The sequence below is a fragment of the Copadichromis virginalis genome, linkage group LG14 (assembly GCF_057382275.1).
Source record: "Copadichromis virginalis isolate Kocher_CV1m ecotype Utaka linkage group LG14, C_Virginalis_male_GT1.1, whole genome shotgun sequence".
Classification (NCBI taxonomy): domain Eukaryota; kingdom Metazoa; phylum Chordata; class Actinopteri; order Cichliformes; family Cichlidae; genus Copadichromis; species Copadichromis virginalis.
In genome coordinates this window covers 12693544-12714891 of record NC_140631.1, presented here as the reverse complement: position 1 = coordinate 12714891, position 21348 = coordinate 12693544, and the positions used below count along the sequence as shown (strand labels likewise).

At 39.1% G+C, this 21348-nt stretch overlaps 1 protein-coding gene across 1 annotated transcript in view; it reads left to right on the top strand.

Moving 5' to 3' along the window:
- The window catches only part of igsf11 (immunoglobulin superfamily member 11), a 121476-nt gene extending 108108 nt beyond the window's left edge, over nt 1–13368 (top strand). Inside the window, exons 4-8 of the mRNA XM_085479345.1 lie at nt 325–532; nt 957–1112; nt 3736–3858; nt 7824–7971; nt 9983–13368. Of these exons, the coding sequence (XP_085335471.1) occupies nt 325–532; nt 957–1112; nt 3736–3858; nt 7824–7971; nt 9983–10535 (1188 nt within the window). The 3' untranslated portion in view covers nt 10536–13368. The remainder of the gene's footprint in view (nt 1–324; nt 533–956; nt 1113–3735; nt 3859–7823; nt 7972–9982) is intronic.
- The last annotated feature ends 7980 nt before the right edge of the window (nt 13369–21348 follow it).

Below are 21348 nucleotides of genomic sequence, written 5' to 3'. Positions count from 1 at the left end.
TGTGGAAATTGCAAGAAACAACTGCAGGTTGTGATCCAGACAAAAGGATATGCAAACATTAGCATAAGGAGGGCCAAATAGTTTTTTGGTTATTATTAAATACTTTTGGTTTCAGTGTGTAAAATACAAATAGGATGTTTGGAAAAACTGCGTTCCTTGTTCTGTTTAAGAGCACTTGGAAAATACCTTTGAAAAAACATTTTCAATGGGGGTAATAATTTAGTCCTCATCTGTATCTTTTAAATTACAGTAAAATTGACACTGTGTGCAACAGTATTTTAAATATTGAGTTTAATTTAAATTTTTCTCTGGTCCCTTATCCAGGTGATAATTTACCAGGGCGGTCGGGTCTTCAGCCTCTCCAACCACCTCATCGGTCGTGTGGGCTTCGTTGCCACCATGCCAAGCACAAGTGCCTCCATCTTCATCAACAACACCCAGGTGTCCGACACTGGGACCTACCAGTGCCTGGTCAACAACCTCCCAGACAGAGGGGGGCGCAGCATTGGTGTCGTCGGACTCACAGTGTTGGGTAGTGTACACCAGCACATTTCTTTCATTATTCTTTCCACAACTCCAAAAATAAAAAGGAGAAAAGGAAAGCGTTGCGTACTTCATAACCTGAGAGCACGTGGCGCTCACTTTTTTAAAAATGCATCTCAAGTGCCAGCTAATAACAGTAAAGGACCAAAAAGGAAGGTTTTGTCTTATTTTCTTCTCTACCATCTGCAGATCTTTATTAAAGAAAGATAAACAGCACAATCATCACTGTGGCAAAGTGGAAACTGTTCAATTTGTCAGGAGTCCTTTTAATACGAAAAACATCATATTTGACTGTTTGATTAATGAGACTGCACATTTTTTAAATTATGTAATTCTCTCCCCTATTTGGAAAAAAATTAGTTTTCTTTTGTAAAGTGGTTAACGCACCACCGCCCACTCTCTCCATCTGCCAGTGCCCCCCTCGGTGCCAGCGTGTCGAATCCAGGGGACGCTGGATGTAGGCAGTGACATCATGCTGATCTGCAAATCAGAGGAAGGTATTCCCACGCCGTCCTACTCCTGGGAGAAGCTGGACGCGCTGCCCAAGCTGCCGCACAACGCCATGCAAGGTATTACAAACAAGCTGGCCGTCGGAGTTCCCTTTTGCCCCACCTTCGCTGGTAAATCTCACACGCATAGCGTAGCTCAGACTCCAAATCACTGCCACCTGTCATGTGCCAGGCCTGAACTACTGCCCCCTTCCTGACTATCCTCCTCCGCTGACCCTGCTGAGGGTGATGATGGATGGATGTAGTGACTCGAACCTGTGAATTTGTGAATGAGCTTGTGTGTGTGTCAGCAATGTGTTTCTGTAAGTGAGCAAAGTGATATTGCTTTGTGGTACTCCTTCCTCATGCTGAATACCAACTCTGCCCACACGTGCCATTGTGAGATCTGCAGTTGTGTCATTGCTGCGACCGCAATACATACAATAACTTTCTTCTGCCATCCAGCGTTTAATATTTACAGAAACTGGAGTTGCATTTGGTTTTCAGCATCAGAGAGGACTGGTGTGGTGCACTCTCCTTTCTTTTCCAGCTGTGCCCACTGCACAGTGAAATAATATTCATCACTGGTATCTTTCTTTGTCTGTACACTACTGGTCAGTAGAAAGCCCACTGTGCAAAAGTCACATCAATTGCAGACAGCATATTATCATAAAAGTGAAACAGTCTTCTGTTAACAGGTATGAGTCCAATTATCTGAGCACTTGCAGAGGGAGAATAGGAAATGTGTACTCAGTAAATCATAATTGCAAATTAGGCTGCAAAGGTGGTTGAATAAATGTCAATTATCTTCTTTTGTGATATGCTAATTTGCAATTTTGGCAATCAGGCCTTTGAAATGATAACATCGAAAAGCGCTTCAAAGAATCTGACTCACCACAAAATGGAGTGGCGTTAGCACAAATGAACAAACAAACAACAAAGACACAAAAACAACCTGTCACAAAAATTGTTTTTTTAAATAATCTAGATTTTGTTGTTGTTGTTGTTGTTTTCTTTTTCTTTTTCAATATTTCAGTTAGACTGTAAAGTTTCATCTGTGTGCACGAGTATTTTTAATGTGTATTGGTGAACACTGTTCATTTCAGTTCAGTTCAGTTTTATTTATATAGAACCAAATCACAACAGTTGCTCCAAGGTGTTTTATATTGTAAAGTAAAGAAGCTAAAATAATACAGAGAAAACCCCACAGTCAAATGAGCCCCTATGAGCAAGCACTTCGTGACAGTGGGAAGGAAAAACTGCCTTTTAACAGAAGGAAACCTCCGGCAGAACCAGGCTCAGGGAGGGGCGGCCATGTGCTGCAACCAGCTAGGGGAGGGGAAGCCAAAAGCCACACTGTGGAAGAGAGCCAACAATGAATAATAAGTCATGCTTAAATGCAGAATGCATGCATGGGACGTCCCCAGCAGCCTAGGCCTAGGTCACCTGATCGAGCCCCAACTATATAGTTAGGGCTTGATCAGGTGACCTAGGCCTAGGCTGGATCCCAGTTAGGATTCAGGAGAGGGTGTCTCTCTCCTGAATCCAAACTGGGAGCTGGTTCCACAGAAGAGGGGCCTGAAAGCTGAAGGCTCTGCCTCGCATTCTACTTTTAAATACTCAAGGAACCACAAGTAAGCCAGCAGTCTAAGTGCTCTAATGGGGTCATACAGTACTATGAGCTCTTTAAGATAAGATGGTGCCTGATCATTCAAGTTTGATTCTGGGTTTCACAGGGAAACAATGAAATAATACTCTCTCTCTTTCTAGTCCCTGTGAATCTTGTCCTGCAGCATTTTAGATCAGCTGAATACTTTTTAGGATACTTAATAAGTTTTTAGGAAAACCTGATAATAATGAATTGCAGTAGTCAAGCCTAGAATTAATAAGTAGTTTTTAGTCCATGCATTTATGGAACAGACTAGCAGCCATAAAATAAATCCACTTCATTAGTGAAAAAAACACACTTGTTAGCTTGTTTTGCAACATGTAGCCCAAAATATGACTCACTACTGAGGTTATACTTATAGCTGCAGGTATTATTTACAGTATAAATAATTTAACAGCCTCTAAAATAAATTTTGCATTAATGTATAATATATTAAGTTTTTACCTTTTGATGACTACAATTGACATGTCCGCTTACATAAAAAAACAGCAAACAAACATAACAAATGTATTTTTAAATATTCACGTTTGTTTTCTTCTGCTTGCATTTCATTCAAACTGTAAAGGGATCCTGGAATCCAGTGCCACTCCTAATCCTCTGTGTGTTTAGTTTGACGCACACAGCTATGACATCTGTCATGTCATTGCTAAGAAAACAGTTAAAGATCTGGCTGACTTCCTCTACAGCGGAAATATGCAAGATAAGAACAAATAAATAAATGAATAAAAGCTTATGCAATTTAAATGAATCCAGTAGTGTACAGCTCAACCCTTTCATCATTTATGAAAAAGGAATCTTCAGTTTTATTGTTCTACTGAACAACATATTTGCACAACTGGGATTAAGAAGACAATAGCACCCTCTATTGGTAGTTAGTATAACTTGTTCAGCGGAAGTTTTTAAAAGTATAAATCAATGTAAGTGTGTTTGAATTATTTAAATGTGCGAGTTACAACACAGGGTCCATATGGTTGTGTTTTAGAAACTTTAATTACTATGTGGCTCTCTGTATGTGCGTGCGTTTGTGTCCTTTAGACCAGATGCAGGGCACTGTCACACTGAGAAACATCAGCACCACCACCTCAGGACTCTACCAGTGCACATCCAGCAACGCTATCGGAAAGAGCACTTGTCTGCTGAACCTGCAGGTTGTTGCACGTAAGTATACTCAAACATCACAGGCACGGGTAAGGTGACACGTGTCTGTTTGTTTAAGATGGAAAGGCTGCTAGTGGCAGAGCAGAAGTCTTCTCGGTGACTGACAGCCGTCAAACACAGACATAAGCAAACAAACAAATGTGACAAAATCCAGCCAAACAAAGGGCACAGTCAGAGCCGCTTGCACACGGCAGCACTTGACATCTGACACCAGGAAAAAAACAGAGGTGATAAAAGTGACAGGGTCGGGCAGTTTTGATAGCTTGACAGAAAGGGCTGTAACATGTTGTTTTCTTTTGGTCATCTGACAGTGTGTGACAGGCTGGGGCTCTGTATCAGAGTGCTGAGTCTGCCAGACATGCCAGACTTGTGATTTGCTGACACAATACAGACGTAAAGGCTCGTGAATGAGATTTTATTTTATTTTTTTATTAAAAACAATTTGAATCCATTAATTATGACAAAGAGATTGCTTTTTACAAAGCCATATATTAAATAAAAGGCATGATGTATATGTTTAACAAGGATTGTCCCAAACTCTTTTTGACAAAGTTAGTCAGACGTTAGACTTGAAAGAATCTTGTTTATTTATTTATTTTGGCAAGTACATCTGTTGTGTAAAGTTGTGTCAGCTGGGCGCTGAAAATTGTTATTTGGCACAGAAAAGGTCAGTTTAGTACATCTGGGGCTCTTTCATTAAAGCAAGACAAAGTTTTCAATATTCAAAAATGGGTTGGTTTTTTTTTATATTTTATTTATTTATTTATTTATTGGACGATTTGGAAGCTGCCAGCCTCGGTGGGCAATTGCCTGATGTCGGAGGATAATCAGCTGTTCTAGTTTCTTATGTGGCTTTCAGCCTATAAAAGCTGCACTGTGTGCTCAGTCTGTTATTATCAAGTGTGGACCACACCTTATTTTGTGTCTTATTGTAGTGACACCTTATATTATTCTGAAATACCTGACATACAGATCTAGTGATGTATTTTAGGAGCTATATTAAGGCAAGGCAAGGCAAGGCAAGGCAAGTTTATTTGTATAGCACAATTCAACAACAAGGTGATTCAAAGTGCTTTACAGAGACATTAGAAACAAGAACAAATAAAAAGCATGATTTAAAATTGATTAAAACAAGCAAATAAACTAACTAACTAATTAACAAACAAACAAACAACAGTATATAAAATCAAAACAGATAAAATCAGAACAGTAGATAAAATCAGTAGTTAAATGTAAGTTTTGAAATTTAAGCTTAAAGTGTGGATTTGGTGCTTTATTCAAATGCAGCTGAGAACAGGTGAGTCTTCAACCTGGATTTAAATAAACTGAGTGTTTCAGCTGATCTGAGGCTTTCTGGGAGTTTGTTCCAGATATAAGGAGCATAAAAGCTGAATGCAGCTTCTCCGTGTCTGGTTCTGACTCTGGGAACTGATAAAAGACCGGATCCAGATGACCTGAGGGATCTGGATGGTTCATACTGGGTCAGGAGGTCATTGATGTATTTTGGTCCTAAACCATTCAGAGCTTTATAGACCAGCATCAGAACTTTAAAGTCTATCCTCTGACGGACAGGCAGCCAGTGTAAAGACCTCAGAGCTGGACTGATGTGGTCCACTTTTTTGGTCTTAGTGAGGACTCGAGCAGCAGAGTTCTGAATGAGCTGTAGTTGTCTGACTGATTTTTTAGGTAGACCTGTAAAGATGCTGTTACAGTAATCAAGCCTACTAAAGATGAATGCATGGACTAGTTTTTCCAGGTGCTGTTGAGACATCAGATCTTTTATCCTTGATATATTCTTGAGGTGATAGTAAGCTGACTTTGTTATTGTCTTAATGTGTTTTTCTAAGTTTAGGTCTGCATCCATCACTACACCCAAATTTCTCGCCTGGTTTGTGGTTTTTAGATGTATAGATTGAAGTTCTCTGGTGACCTGTAATCGTTTTTCTTTGGCACCAAAGACTATTACCTCAGTTTTGTTTTTGTTTAGCTGGAGAAAATTGTGGCACAACCAGTCATTGATTTCCTCAGTGCATTTACCAAGAGCCTGTACAGGGCCTCGGTCTCCTGGTGACATTGTGATATATATTTGTGTGTCATCTGCATAGCTGTGATAGTTTATTTTGTTGTTCTTTATAATCTGTGCCAGTGGGAGCATGTAGATGTTAAACAGAAGGGGTCCCAAGATGGAACCTTGGGGAACTCCACATGTGATACTTGTCTGCTCAGATGTGAAGTTACCTATTGATACAAAGTATTTCCTGTTTTCTACGTATGTTTTGAACCAGTTTAGTACAGTTCCTGAAAGACCTGTCCAGTTCTCCAGTCGTTTGAGTAATATGTTGTGGTCAACTGTATCAAATGCTGCACTGAGATCCAGTAAAACTAGGACTGACATTTTTCCACTGTCTGTATTCAGACATATGTCATTAAACACTTTGGTCAGAGCGGTTTCAGTGCTGTGGTTCTGTCTAAAACCTGACTGGAAGGCATCGTAGCAATTATTCTGTTTTAAGAAGTAACTGAGCTGTTGAGAAACTGCTTTTTCAATGATCTTACTTAAAAACGGGAGATTTGAGATCGGCCTGTAGTTGTTCATTTGTGTCTTGTCAAGATTGTCCTTTTTCAGTATAGGTTTGATTACAGCAGTTTTTAGTGATTCTGGAAACACACCTGATAATAAAGAAAAGTTGACGATCTGTAACAGCTCTGACTCTAAAGTCTTTGAGACCTTTTTGAAAAAACTTGTTGGCAGGACATCTAAACAGCAGGAGGAGGAGTTCAGTTGACCTAAGATGTCCTCCAGGTCTTTGCTGTTAATAGGTTGAAACTGTTTCATGGTGTTTAAACAGTTTTTTGGTGGACACAGTACATATCCTGGATCTGCTGTTGATGTACCAATTGCTTGTCTAATTTTTTGGATTTTTTCAGTGAAGAATTTGGCAAAGTCATTGCAGGCCATGGTCGAATGAAGTTCAGCTGCCACTGACACAGGAGGGTTTGTTAGCCTGTCAACTGTAGAAAATAAGACCCGAGCATTATGGCTGTTTTTAGTGATGATGTCAGAGAAGTAGGACCTCCTTGCATTCCTCAGTTGTAAATTATAATTGTGAAGTTTCTCTTTATAAATGTCATAATGAACCTGGAGGTTTGTTTTTCTCCATCTGCGCTCAGCTTTCCTACACTCTCTTTTTTCATTTTTCACTAGTGTGGAGTTTCTCCATGGAGACTTTTTCCTTCCAGAGATAACCTTCACCTTAATGGGAGCAATAGTGTCCATTACATTTAACATGTTAGCATTGAAGCTATTGACGAGCTCATTGACTGACCCTCTGGACAGATCAGGTGTTAATGGGAAGACCTGGTTAAAAATTGCACTACTGTGTTCAGTTATACACCGTTTTGTGATCACTGTTGTTGATATATTTGTGTGGGCTGAGATTTTACTTTCAAAGAAAACACAGTAATGATCAGACAGGCCCACATCAGACACAGTAACCTTTGAAATGCTCAGGCCTTTGGAGATCAGTAGGTCAAGAGTGTGTCCTCTATTATGTGTGGCCTCTGTTACATGCTGAGTCAGCCCAAAGTTGCCCAGAGTGTTACTCAGGTCTTTAGTCCCTTTGTCCTGAGGGTTGTCCACATGAATGTTAAAATCCCCAGCAATAATTACACAGTCAAAATCAACACAGATCACAGACAGCAGTTCACTGAGGTCATTAAAAAAGTCTGTGCAGTATTTGGGAGGCCTGTAAACATTAAGAAACACAACTTTGGATGGGGCCTTCAGCTGTAAAGCCACATATTCAAAAGACTGAAAACTTCCAAATACATTTTTTGATTCTCTTCTCTGTGTGTAATGAAATGAAATCTGTTTACTAGATAATTTTTTTAAGTGTAGTTTTGGCCAACTCATCCAGCTCTCTGGTCATTTTCAAATGTCATCCTCTTGTCTGTCTGTCCTGCAGCCCAGCCTCAGAGTGTAGGTCTAATAGCAGGAACCATTGCCACAGGAGTCCTGGCAGTCGTCATCTGTTCCCTGTTAGTGGTGGTCACACTCTTCTATTGGAAGAACAAGAACAAATATGATGAGGAGGAGATTCCCAATGAGATCAGGTTTGGCTTTGATTGCTGTTTTTCCATTGTTCTTTTTTTCTTTTTCATTACTATGTAGCTGGTGTGAAAGTGCATCTGCAAGCTTGTAGTCTCACCACGTTTACTCAGTATGTCTGTAACCTGTAACGCAGCGGCACTGGCATGCTGAACTTTTATGGAGAGCACATTTTCAGCTTTTGCTGACTGTGTCAAAAAGGTGATAATTCTGCTTTATTATTGAGGCCACGCTGTGCTGAGTGCTTGTACTAGACAACATACATTTGATGATTTGCCCCCTAAATGCACTGTGTGCTTATGGAATGAAAAAAATATTTGGAAGATATTTCAATGAAATGCAGTTCAGTAGACCACCATCACAACACACAATGGAATCAGTCAACAAAAGCAAGGCTTTACGGCAGACTGTTGGAAGGTAGTAGATTGCACTATGCTTGATCAAGTGGCTAATGGGTGTAGTTTATGTATTTATTCAGACTGAATACATTTATATTTAAAGATAAGCTTTTATTTGTCCAGTGACTGATGTGTAGGAGCCGTAAAGAATGCGTTTACCTTATAAGGTGTTAAGGCTATTAGGATGCAGGGGCGTTTCCAGGATTTTTTTTAATGAAGGGGCACAGAGGGAACCAAGAGCCAAGGGGGTGGGGAATCAGAAAAATATTTCAACTTCCTATATAAAAATATATTATATAGAACTTTTCATAATTGTATGTGTTATTTTATTTAAACATTATTTGTTGCTATATGTAATTTTACTGCCAAATAAGCAACTAAAGATTTCAAATAAATTGTGTTGGGATGTCTGGTTCCAAAAATAAAGTGGAGTAGAAGTAGAAAGTAGCATAACATAGAAATACTACTTATAAATAAAGTACCAGTAGTATCCAGTATCCATACTGTCTGTTACTATCAGGTGAAAAGCTATTTAACAGTCCAGCTTTTCTCCATTTTGTGCAGTTTTTGTATTTTGTCATCAAAGCGTTTTGTTTGTTTCTCAGAATTAAGCAGCTCTTTAGTCAGTCTTTCCACGACATTGTTTATACTTAATATAGAGTTTCTGTTGAAGTAAAGCAGGGTTTGTTTACTGAGCTAATCACATACTTAGTGTTTCAGAAGGTTGCAGGGTGACATTTATGGCCTGTCTGATGTATTTTAAAAATCAAAAACATGCAGCGTTGGCTTTGTGCTTCCTGTTGTAGAATATTAAGCGTGTCAGCACTGAAAGCTCTGAAAACTACACCAGTAATAGGCTTAAATGTTCTTCCTAATTACAGGCTAGTTTGTCTTTTAAATCCTCTGTCAGTTGTTTACCTTAGCTGTAAATTTGCCACTAAATTACTCCAGGACTTATTTGGAGGATAAATTAGTTTACTTTCAGATATCTGTAGCTCTGAGTAACTGAGATAGCAATAAAACTGTCAGTCCACCCTTACACTTCTGCTTTTCCTCAACAGAAAATCACAAAGAATACACTTCATCTCATATGCCTCAGGAGCTCATGAAAATAGAAAAACAGAAAGGCAGGAAGTTTTTGTCGACTTCATTTGAAATACTTTTGAATACATATAAAATTATTTGATCATAGTTTTGACATTTTTTTGTTGCTTTACTTGCACACGGCTTCGCAATGATTATCACATTATATTTAATAGGCTCCACGAAGATCAGAGTGCACACATGAATACATAAGCACCTTGTAGATTCTCAGTAGAACTTTTGCTGCACTGTGAAGCTGAATTAATCTTTTATGGAAATTTGTGCTAAATATATGAAGCTGAACTAACTGGCCTTCACTTCTTGTATTACTGACATCTTTTATCTGTGATCTTTTGCTTTGCTATAAATGCACAGGATTAACAAAATAAATATCATAAAATTGCGTTTAATGAAAAACAGTTTTCTAATGTTTTTCCCCATGCAAACCATAAACGTTGGTACAGGCAGTTATTGTAATCTGCGTGTAAAGCTGTGCATGTCTAACTGTGCTCTCTTTCAAATGTCTCCTCAACAGAGAGGATGACCTTCCTCCTAAGAGGTCATCATCAGTAAAGGCTTTCCATGCCGACGCGTCCTCCTCAGAGAACGACACGCTCACGTCTACCAACACGTACAACAGTCGTTACTGGCACAACCCCAAACCCAACTATGACACCAACTCCTACACGCGCTACAATGGAGACGCTCGCCAGACCTACTCTGCCGCTGCTCACGGCACGCACGGACACGGCCCAGGCCAGAACGCAGCACAAGGCCACGGCGCAGCAGTGACAGCGCCAGGCTCAACCCCGCTCTCCCGCCACCCCCCGCCCACGACAGCAACGACGTCGTTTGCCAACGGCAGCCACACCCTCCCGCCACCAAAGACTCTGGTGGTCACCACAAACTCTGCCCCCTCCCCTCCCAACATGGTGCGCAGCAACGGCACCGTGAGCCTCAAACCGGTGGTGACGTCCGCACACGGGCAACACACACACTCCTACGCCGTGAGCCAGGCCACTCTGGAGCGGATGGGGGCGGTGCCAGTCATGGTGCCTGCCCAGAGCAGAGCGGGCTCACTTGTTTGAAATTGAGTTTGAGGAACTGTTAGCTTTCAAAACGAGACTGAATGAGTGTTCGGTTGCAATGTTTGAAATCCGCCGATGAGAAGCAGACTAAATATGGGCTGAAGCAGCCCGCTGCCCTTTACAGCTGTGTCTTTCTGTATGTCTCGACCTTTTTATCTCCAAACAAACTGGGATTTTACAGTGCAGAGTTCATTTGATGCCAATTCCTTGATGGACCGGTGTTTTTTTTCTTTTGTTTGTTTTTTCTAGAGAAGCACTACGTGGTATCTGATCATCCCCTTAACTGGATGGATTTCATTGGTGGGTTCAGTGGCAACTATTTTTAAAACCATCTGGATGAATTCCCAAAGCTGGCGTGAAACATCCTACAGAACCTGGATTCCCAGGTGTTTTTCAGGGCTGGATCATTGTGATGATTGATTTCTTTTGTTTGTTTGTTTTTTAAAGCAACGCACATCGCAGTGTGTCCATACTGCATGGTCAGACAAAAGCAAGCTTGGATTCTTAAATAAATGCATGTGATCCCTGATTCAGAACATAACAAGTTTGCTTTTTTTTTCCCCATTTGTTTGTTCGTTTTTCATTTTTGTTGTAATTTTGGTTGAGGGAAATGATAGAGATGATGAGGATTATACATGAAAACGTGAATGCTTAAAGTCTGTTGGCAGTACCCCAAAGATGAAGGTGTGAATGAAATGATGGGGTTTCAAATGGCCTTAGAAGCTCGTAAAGGCGAGTGGGTGTTACTGGGTGCAATACAAGGCAAAACATACATTAAGTCACTGAATGAAAAGTTTTAATAATAGTTTTACTAACATTTTGCTTTTCCCATAACATCTAAAGTTTATCACACACACAGAACAGTGGTAATATTTGAAGAGGGCACCAGAGAAAAAATTGGTGCCACTTTCCCAACAGAAAGCTACTGTCCACCGGATGGAGATGGACCTTAGTGTTTGCTGTCTTTATTCTTGCTGTTGTCCTAGCCTGGTTCATGACACATCACTGCTGCTTTGACATGAAATAAGCTGACCGCTTATTTCATAAATGATTTTTTAAAAACACAGAGATAAATATATATTTAAAGCTGATTTTTTTCTCTCTGTCTAAATATTTTTTTTAATGTACATATTGCAAAAGTAGGCTAGATTGTAAATCAAAGAAAATACACATCTAACACATATTTTACAGCTCACATGTCTTAATTTGAAAACAGGTTTTTTTCTGCTACACTGGTAACAAGCTAGGTTTCATAGACTGTGCTACTGGTTTCAGTGAAGGGTTTCGTTAGGAGATGTGGGGTAAATGCAGTGTTTTAACACGGATGGCTATGTGTTTCATTACAGCTTATGATATGTGTGTTGTATAAGGTACTGTATTTCTGACCCACCATATTTGTATTCCAACCAAATTTCAACATGTCCCACCTTTCCAAATTTAGCCATGTTCATTTCTTTTTGTGCCCGAAGGCACCGTTTCTTATAAATCCTTCTAGCAACGATGCAATATTGGACACAGCCGCTTTTCAAGGTAAATGCAGTATTGGAAAATGTGTGTGTGTTTGTTGGAAAAGTTAAAATGTGCTGTTTAGCATTTTGTCTTACTAGACAAAACACTTAGAGAGCAAGTGTTCTGTAACAAATGCAATTGTGTCACTTGTGTCACAAAAAAATGTTTTATATAGACGACTTTACTCATTTAATCAGGGGTTGATGTTTATTTACTTTAACTCTTCGTACAATTTGCCTACGTACTCTTTTTGGAAATAACAGGATTTCTGCACTGATTACTAAAAAATGATTTTTTTCTTATTCATTAGATACACACTATCTGACCAAACCGATGACAAGTAAACAGATGTGCTCTTCAAGTCTTTGATAGAAGTAAGAAAAAAAGTTGTCTGTAGCTGAAAAAGCCTCCATCCAACCACGACACTTCCTCCAACATGCTTTCCAGCTGCGATGAGGTTTCGTTGTTTTTGTGCAGTGCCTTTCAAAACATACTTTGTCTGTTTTTGACAAAAGTTCAAATTTTCTCATCAGTCCATGTACGGGCTCAGAAGTTTTTAAAAACTTTCAGTAGATGTTTTGAAAGTTTAAAATCAAGCATTCTTCTTCTTCTTCTTCTTCTTCTTGTATTTTTGATTGGCTGTCATGTTCTTCCATTAAAATCATTATAGTGAGAACTGAAGGTGTCTCACTGTTAACCTTTTTTTTTCTCCTACTCTTTCATTTCACCTCTTTCCAAAACCAAATTGTATTTATCCATAGCTATGACTTGGAAGTACGCTTGTACCACATTTGATGAGTAATCAGTTCAGAAATACTTGCACTTTTCAAAAGGTAACTTAAAGTCAATATTTGAACATTTTTAAATGAAATACTGATTTTCAGTACTCACTTTCAGACGAATCCCACCAAATATTTTGATAATGGGAGCAATAAATATCAAGTTATACAGGCCTAATATGTTATGATGTTAATGTCCTGACAGTTACGTGTGCTTCACCATAACCCAGAATTGCTTTTCTGACATTATAACGGCTGGTACTTTGGATCTCCATATTCTTCATTTATTCAGTATTCAGTTTACATTAATTAGTTACTCCAGTATCATAAACTGACTTGCTCATGTATGGTCTGACTACATGGACCCATTTCTTTCTTTGTTTTCCTTTGTCTACAGTGCTGGAGAGCTACGGCACTTGAACACACTGATTTTAAATAGAGAAAGGCTAAACGAGGGCAGATGGTCAAAGATCAGTGATCGCATCCCCTCCTTTTTGTCTGTCAGTGTTTTCATAATAAAGTCTTTGTGAATATTTCACTCACAATCTCTTCCAGTGTCCCTGCCCTGAACACTTTCTGAAAGCATTACTGAACTCTTATTCTAAGGCCTTTAGCTTTATTCCTAAAGAGAATGGAAAGTTCCAAAAGTAAAACTAAATGGAGTTTATTTTACTTTTGCTCTGCCCTCTGTTTTCAAGAGATAAGGCGGAAAGAGAACACAATCAGTAGAAATCTACTGAGGTTTTAACCCATATTTAACAAACATCTTCTGCTGATGGCTGGCAAGAACGATAAATAGACTGCATTTATATGGCGCTTTTCTGGTCTTAGTGACCATTCAAAGTGCTTAGTGTCAACAAGGTGGTAAATGGGTTGTGTATATAGATAAATGTGATATATTGCCAATAGTGAAACCAATCTGTAAATATGTAAAGAAAAAGAAACACATCTCATTCTGACTGTTGGGTTGAAATGAAATAGGAAAAATAACACTGGAGCTTGTAGTGAATAAATATTGTTAATACATCCTAGTCGGCATCCTGCTCATTTTGTGTATGTGTGCTTGTGACATGATGCAAACTCCCTAACTGTATTTCAGTGAATACATGCACTGAAATACACTGATACACTTTCAATTTCTTAGTCAGCAGTAATGACGAAGAAACTAGTGTATTACCCCAGTAATATAGGTAAAATACAGTTTCCTTGGAAAGTTTTCTCTCAGACTCATAAATTGGGCCCTTGGTGGTGCTGGCTGTAAAGACATCCATAAAAAGGGAGTGGTATAGAATAACAATATGAAAAATAACCATGTGTTAGTTTCTTCACACCCTCCTTGTTTCTATTTGAAATGACTTCAGACTATTACACAATTTCACTTCAGACTTGAGCCAACGTTTATTTCTTTATATTTTGCTAGAAAAAAAGGAAATAGGTTCAGGGATTTATTAAAAGGTCTAAACATACATGGATATATAATATATAAGGCAAAAACAGAGTTAGACTCATACCAAATACTGACTTTCAAGTCAGTATTTGGTATGAGTGCCTTTATTCTTTAACACAGCCTGAATCATTGGCAAGCTTTCTTGTAATGTCTTTAAGTTGCCTTCAGGAATACTGTGTTTTACAGATAGCTGTAGATGCTCAGTGTCTCTCCTGATCTCCTCCGTACATATCGATGATCATTTGAACCAAAACTCTCACATTGGCATTCATCACTCCTTAAGACTCCCTGCCACTGATTTTCAATCCATTTCTTGTGTAATCTGGCACACCTCAGTCACGCTTCCACTTCTGAGGAGACTTCAGTGAACAGTAGCTGCAACAACTGGAGGGCCAGATGTATCGCTGAGGTTCTGCATCAGGTCTTTGCTGGATTTTTGTTCCTATTTCTAGGACATGACTTTCAGATGCACTGCTTTTTTTTTAGGCCCATCGCTTCTTTTGTCCTCCACTTATGTAGTTTCCTCAATTTTTTAAGTAACAAGATATGATAAATTTCAATTAAAGAAATTGTGGGTCTAGCAAAGTGCTTTAAGAGACTGTAAACCAAGTGACAGAACCAATAATTGAATGAACAAATGTTCATCTATCCATCTATTTTTTTCCGCTTACATGGGGCATGCTTGCAGGTGTAGCAGCCTAAGCAAGCCTAAGTCAGCTTATAAAGAAATATAGAACAAATGAACAGGTGCATGTTAGTGAATGAATTCTTTTGCAGCCCACTGTCCAAGAATTATACCACCATAATCCATCATAAAATACGGGATATTTTCTAGCACTAAGGCATTACATTTTCAGTTTGTTTCTATCTAGTTTATTTAGTATGTGTGTTATTGTTATGGGAGTCCTCCCTTGGTGATTCCATTATGTAAATAATTTATACATGGCATTGATGATTTGAATCTGTTCAATAGTTTGTATATGACAACAACAACAACAACAACAATAATAATAATAATAATGATAATAATTTGAAAATCCTTCCCTGCAGTTTTGGGAGGTGAAGACCTTTATTGAACCACTAGGGGGCACTATTTATTCATGCAGCCTCTTCACTTATGTTCGTTCAAAAGAGTTCAAGGCAGTAAATTCCAAACCATTCATTATGAAAGGCAAAAGTATTCATCGGTAATGGAGTGAGTGTTAATGGACTCATTTAAATGCAGTTGAATAGGAGACTCCACTTGCAGTGGGCTGAACACTTGTCTTAATGCAGTCTCAATCAGTGCATTTGATTTCCATTAATCTTCAAGGTTCCATTTCTAATCTGAATTTCCACCAGCCTTCCTTTATTTCTCCTCTAGCCCATGTAAGCTTTAAAAATCAACCCAAGTGACCACTGGAACGACCGCTACAAAAAAGGCAAATGGACCTGAGAGCCCAGTCAATTAAAAAAAAAAGAAAAAGAAAAAAGGATGAGCTCATCAGCTGAGGCTGTGCGTGTGCATACATGATTTTCTGGTCACAAGGCTGACAGATGCTGGTCTGTGTAATGAGCACAATTACAACAATTTTAAATCAATTTTCTTTCCAGTATTTTTCCCATCTCCTGTCATGCAAAAGTCCATTCTCTGTTTAATTTAACATCTAAGCACAAAGCTAAGCATATTTTGTGTGTGAAAACGTTTTGGAGTTTTGTCTGGCAGCTATGTTATCGAATGCACACCTTTTAATACAATAATAATTTGACTGTGACTAACAGAGTGTAGTACAACATACACACTATCTTTACTCTATCGATCCTTTCAAAATGTCCCGAAGAAGTCTAAATTCTTGAAATATTGTGGCTCCTCTCTCCTACAACAGTACAGTTTTTTATTGCCTGATTGATTTCTGGCTGAATCGCCGGTTATTTTAGATGACCATGGCTGATTAGACTCTGCACAAAGCAGTTAACTGTATTGAACACTATCATACTTAACGGTGACCACAAAATATCCAGCACTGTGTTACTATTTTTAAACTGCACGCATAAAAGCAGGAAAATTCATATAGACAGCTCAGGCTGACAGATGTTGTGTATATGATATTTCAAATATTATGATTCAAAGTTTAGCATTCATTGATCAAAGATTAAAGGAAAAAAAGACTCAGCTACAGTCATAGGTTATGAAGGGATTTTGCGTTTGTGGTATGAACGAGATAACACGGAGACTAAAACCAGGATTTTCATTATCGTGATGGTGATGGTCAGTTTGGCTGTTATTCTGATGATTATTATTCATCAGAATATTATTTGGATATTTTTCTCCATATGCTGAAGATAAACTGAATACATTGAGCAGTGTGAAGAAACAGTTGAGCTGAAAAGGCAGAAACTCATTTCCCAGAAGGGCTGACAGGTGACAAGCTAGGTAGCTGAACACAGCCACACTGGCCTCTCTGGTTTCCAAGCTGAGTGCACAATGGCATTTCTGAGAAATCACTTCAGACATCCATTACTTGGCTCTATCCAAAACACTGTCTCCTCTTATGTTGTCTACAAATCAGCCTTTCTCTAATGATGGTGAGCTCTATCTACCCCTAATGGCTGCTTTTTGGAAAGCAAACACTGTTCGCTGCTCCCAATAACTTGCCTTTCTCCCATCTTTATCTGTTATTATTGCAGCACAAATGAAACACAGACTTCTTTCTGTTAAAAACAAAATCCTTTAGAAGGTTCAATGTGATTAATTCCAGTCACATTGAAGTTATAAAAAATATAAATATAAAAAATTGCCTAAATAAGGGCGACTCACATGCAGGCAAACATTGTAATCCCTGACTGATACTGACCAAGCCTTCACATGGACTCAAGATAAGATGAAAAATTTGACATCTAACAGTGAATGTGTGACCTGATCAGCATAAACTACCAAAGGTCATAGCTCATGTTGAAGCTTTAATTTGTAATTTAAATTAGTATTTTTTCTTAGTCCACTGTTTAGTCATAGACATCATTTGTTTCTTACTTCTTACTAATCTAGAGGAAAGTGGCTCCATAATGCTTTACACATAAACAAGCAAAAAGATCTCCAGTTCCTCTCCCAGGAGGAGACTCAAATCCCTTTGGGGACTTCAGGAAGACATCTGATGTCAAAATAAATAAATAAATGAAAAAATAAAATCAAAATCAAACGTGAGGTATCTCCGTGCTGACTTTGTCATTGGCCTTGTTGCTATGAACAAACTGACAGCAGAGTTCTTCGTCTACTTAGAATCTGGAGCAGATATGACTGAGACGCAGCGCTCTCCTTGGTGCTGATCATGTACTCGTTAGCTACTACTGAACTATACTTGGTGCTCCTTTTGACTGATGTCACTGGACTAGTTACCCACAGCGTGCATTTTCAATTAACAGCAAATGTGGCTTTTGTTTGTGTCAGGGTCCTGGGACTGGGCGACCCAGGATCCCTGGGCAGTCATGGACCTGTGTATTATTATGTATTTTTGGTGTCGTTTCCCCTTCTCTGTGCGTGTACATATGTGTGTTTCTCTGTGCTGTGTTAGTCTGTGTCCCACTCATATGTTTAGGCGAGGTATGGGTGTGTATGTCTGCGGGTGTGCCTGGAGGATGGAGCTCGGCCACCTGCAGGCCTGAGGGGTGTGGCCCTGCGGAGGGACTGGCCACACCCGAAGCCACACACCTGCCGCTGATCAGGGCTCGTCGGGGGAGCTACTTAGGAGAGTCTTGGAGCTCCCACTGACGCGGGATCATTGCATGAGACTCCACGTTAGTCACCCCGTCTAGGTTTTGTCTTAAAGTGTATGCCTGCCATTCCTAAGTGTCCTGACAGCTGCCGCTATTGTTTCCCACAGGTGGAGCGTGGAAGGCTTGGGAGAGCAGCGAGCACCGGGGGGTGCTGACACGGGAGCAGAGAGCACGAGGGAGACACGACACGGGAGTCTGGGGAATACACTGGGGTTTATTGTTACTTTCCATCACTGTAAATAAACGCACTGTTCATACACAGAGTACCGCGCCTGGGTCCTCCTTTTCCCCACATCCCCACGGTCTGCCAGCCAGACCGTGACAGATTGTCAGTGTATTCTGTTTTTTGAGTCCTGATGGGAGTTAATCTAAAAACAAAACTCAGTATTTTAAATCAATTACTACTTCGACAATAATGCCCCCATGTTTTGTTTTGTTTTTAACTTTGATTTATTTATTTTTTGCTTTTATTTTCTGATCTTTTTGTTGTTAATGCCTTCAGTATTCAGAATTAAGAACCCAAATTAGGGATAAAAGCAAAAAAAAGCAGACTTTTTGTTTTGTTTTGTTTGTTTTACACTGAATGCCAAAGTCCAAAAACAAAGTCCACAAGAAGCACAAAGCAGAAATACAAAAGCTTGCAGGAAAGCAGGATGACAGAGAGCAGTCTGGGGAAAAGACTAGGAGAACGATGGAACCGTATGTACACACACTGAGGGCTAATTGGGAATTGTGAACCGCAGGGAAGTAATCATGGCAATCACAGGTTAGGAAGTAAAACTCACAGCAAGGCGTAAGAGACGAGAGATAAAGCAGGAAAAAGAATCCAACTAAATACAGAGAAGAGGAAACTCACACGGAACATGGAGGCAGTATAAAAAAACAAAACACAAATCCATTATCAGAATACTGACTCCAACCCTTGAACAAAAATAAAAAATTAAAACTACACAAACTCAAAAAACATGACCAATCCCAGGGATCAGACAGAAGTTATACATACTCAGTGTTATTCCCCACAGTGCATTGAAAGATGGCAAGAAAGACAAACAAAAGCAAGAAGAAAAAAAACAACAACATGTTTTCTGTGAGTTTTATTTTTTGGTCTTATAGTTACAGAAGCTGTAGGTAGACATTTCATCTGAGAGCTGAGGTGAACTCAGGTCACTGCTTTGATGTTAACTAATACTGGATGCCAAATGATGTATCAATCATGCCTGTGGCTACATAACTAGAATAAACAATTATTATTCCCTGCTGTAGACTCTTTACAAGGAGAAGTTAATGTTCTGACAAGGTGTAGGGATATAAAACTATTCAAGCACAAACCATTATAAAAAGTGTAACAAAGAAAAACAGCAAAAACAAAAAACAAGTTTTCCCCAAAGTGCACTGAAGGATGGCAACAAAGACAAAAAAAAAAAAAAAGGAAAAGAAACCCCAACATGTTTTCTGTGAGTTTTGTTATTTGGTCTTTGGAGTTACAGAAGCTATAAGGATGCTGTTAACCCCCCTGAGTTTGGGGTCAAAGCAGTCCATCTGGGATAGAATGAATGAAAGAGAAGAAAGAAAATGAGGAGATAGAAACAGGTTCAGCAGACTGATGGACAGGCTCAGAGTTTAGATGAGGAGAATGCCTTCCAAAAAAACAATTTAAACTTTCACCGAGCATGAGATGAACTAAGCAAAAGTTTGTTTAGTGAAAAAGGATAAAATAAAAAAAGCTAACCCTTCACTGGAACTGGAAGTGTACCCAGTACGGCATGCATCCTGCAAAGAGAGAAAGATCTTTCTTGCTTCTGTAACTTATTCACTCAAGAATACAACATAGGAGAGAAAACATTCATTGTATATATTGTGATGTAATGATTAGGATGTATTTCATGTATACTTTACACCATCAAATATCCTACAGTCAGAGGAAAGAGCCAAAGGAAAGACTTTAAAGTGGTCAATTTATAAGTTCTGACATTTAATTTTCTGCTGGAGTAACTCAGGGTTGGCTAACTTCTCAAGAGCATTTTGTTTCCTTTTTTGACAGGACAAGAGGACTGGCTTGGAGGAACAAATATTAATCTGAATGTTTCACTGAAATAATCAATATGGTAATGACAGAAAGCTGCTACCAAGCAATAGATCATATGCAGTAAAACTAACAGCATTAGTCAGTGGATCTGCTTTTCTTGCCGGATTAGAAGTCAAGGTTTGGGATTCTGATGAATACTGAAGATAGATAGCACAAACATTTTGGTGCCAAATATTTGTTAAGTGTCATCTAAATGAGAAATCCATTTTCTTTTCTGTTCCATTCCAGTAAGGTCTTCGCTTTCTCTCCTTTTCTCATTTTAGTCTCTCCAACATGAGATTCAAGTGGAGGAGACAAATAAGAGACGGGAGGAGAGAGGAGCTGAGGTAATGGCCGTTCAACAAAACGATACATTCTTGCTTCTGAGCTTTCAGTTTAAAAGAAATCTCAGTCATATGCAACATATACAGTTGCATCAGCTGTTCTTTGCTTTGCCATGACCTACTGCTTTATATTATCAGCTTTACAGAAGCCATGACAATGTATTTATTCATTTTCAATAGATTTTACAACATGGCGTAATGTGAACAAAAACATAGGGCCACACCTCTGAATGTTTACATTTGGGTGTTTTCAGTCCCACTGCCACAGGGGTATAACATCAGACATCTAGCCATGCTCTCTGCCTTTACAAAGATTTGTGTCAGTTCTCTTCTACCAGCTATTGCATGATCAACAGTAAGAGGTATTATTGCAAAATAGAACTGTTGTATCTGGTCCTTGATCTGGCCCCACTCTGTGGCTATGGAGTGGCTACAGACTGGGGTAGCTGAGTGCTTTTTTAAAATCTTTATATAGCATATAAATCTCCAACACTCTTTTGACTCAACAACTGCGGCGTTCCAAACCTCCTCTGACATTAACATCAGCATGAGGACTGTATGCCGGGAGCTTCATGGCATGGGTTTTCATAGCTGAGCAGCTCCGGCAGGGATTATGTGTAGGTGGCTAGCTACTGTTGTCCAAAAAGTGCATCATGTATACTTTTTTCTGTAATTTGCACAGTGAAGAGCAAAATTGTTCACTTCATCCAAACTAAAACAAGTTATGATGACCCCGATTTATATAATTCAGCTGTGTGTTGCACACTTTTATATGTCACAAGGGAAACAATGTCCAAAAAGGTTACATCAAAACACACAGCATTATCCACAACCATCAGGAATGACTTTGTTGAATAGTCAGTTTTTGCTTAGGATGGTTTCTGAGTACTGTAAGTAAGTTCTAAAGATGTCACATAGT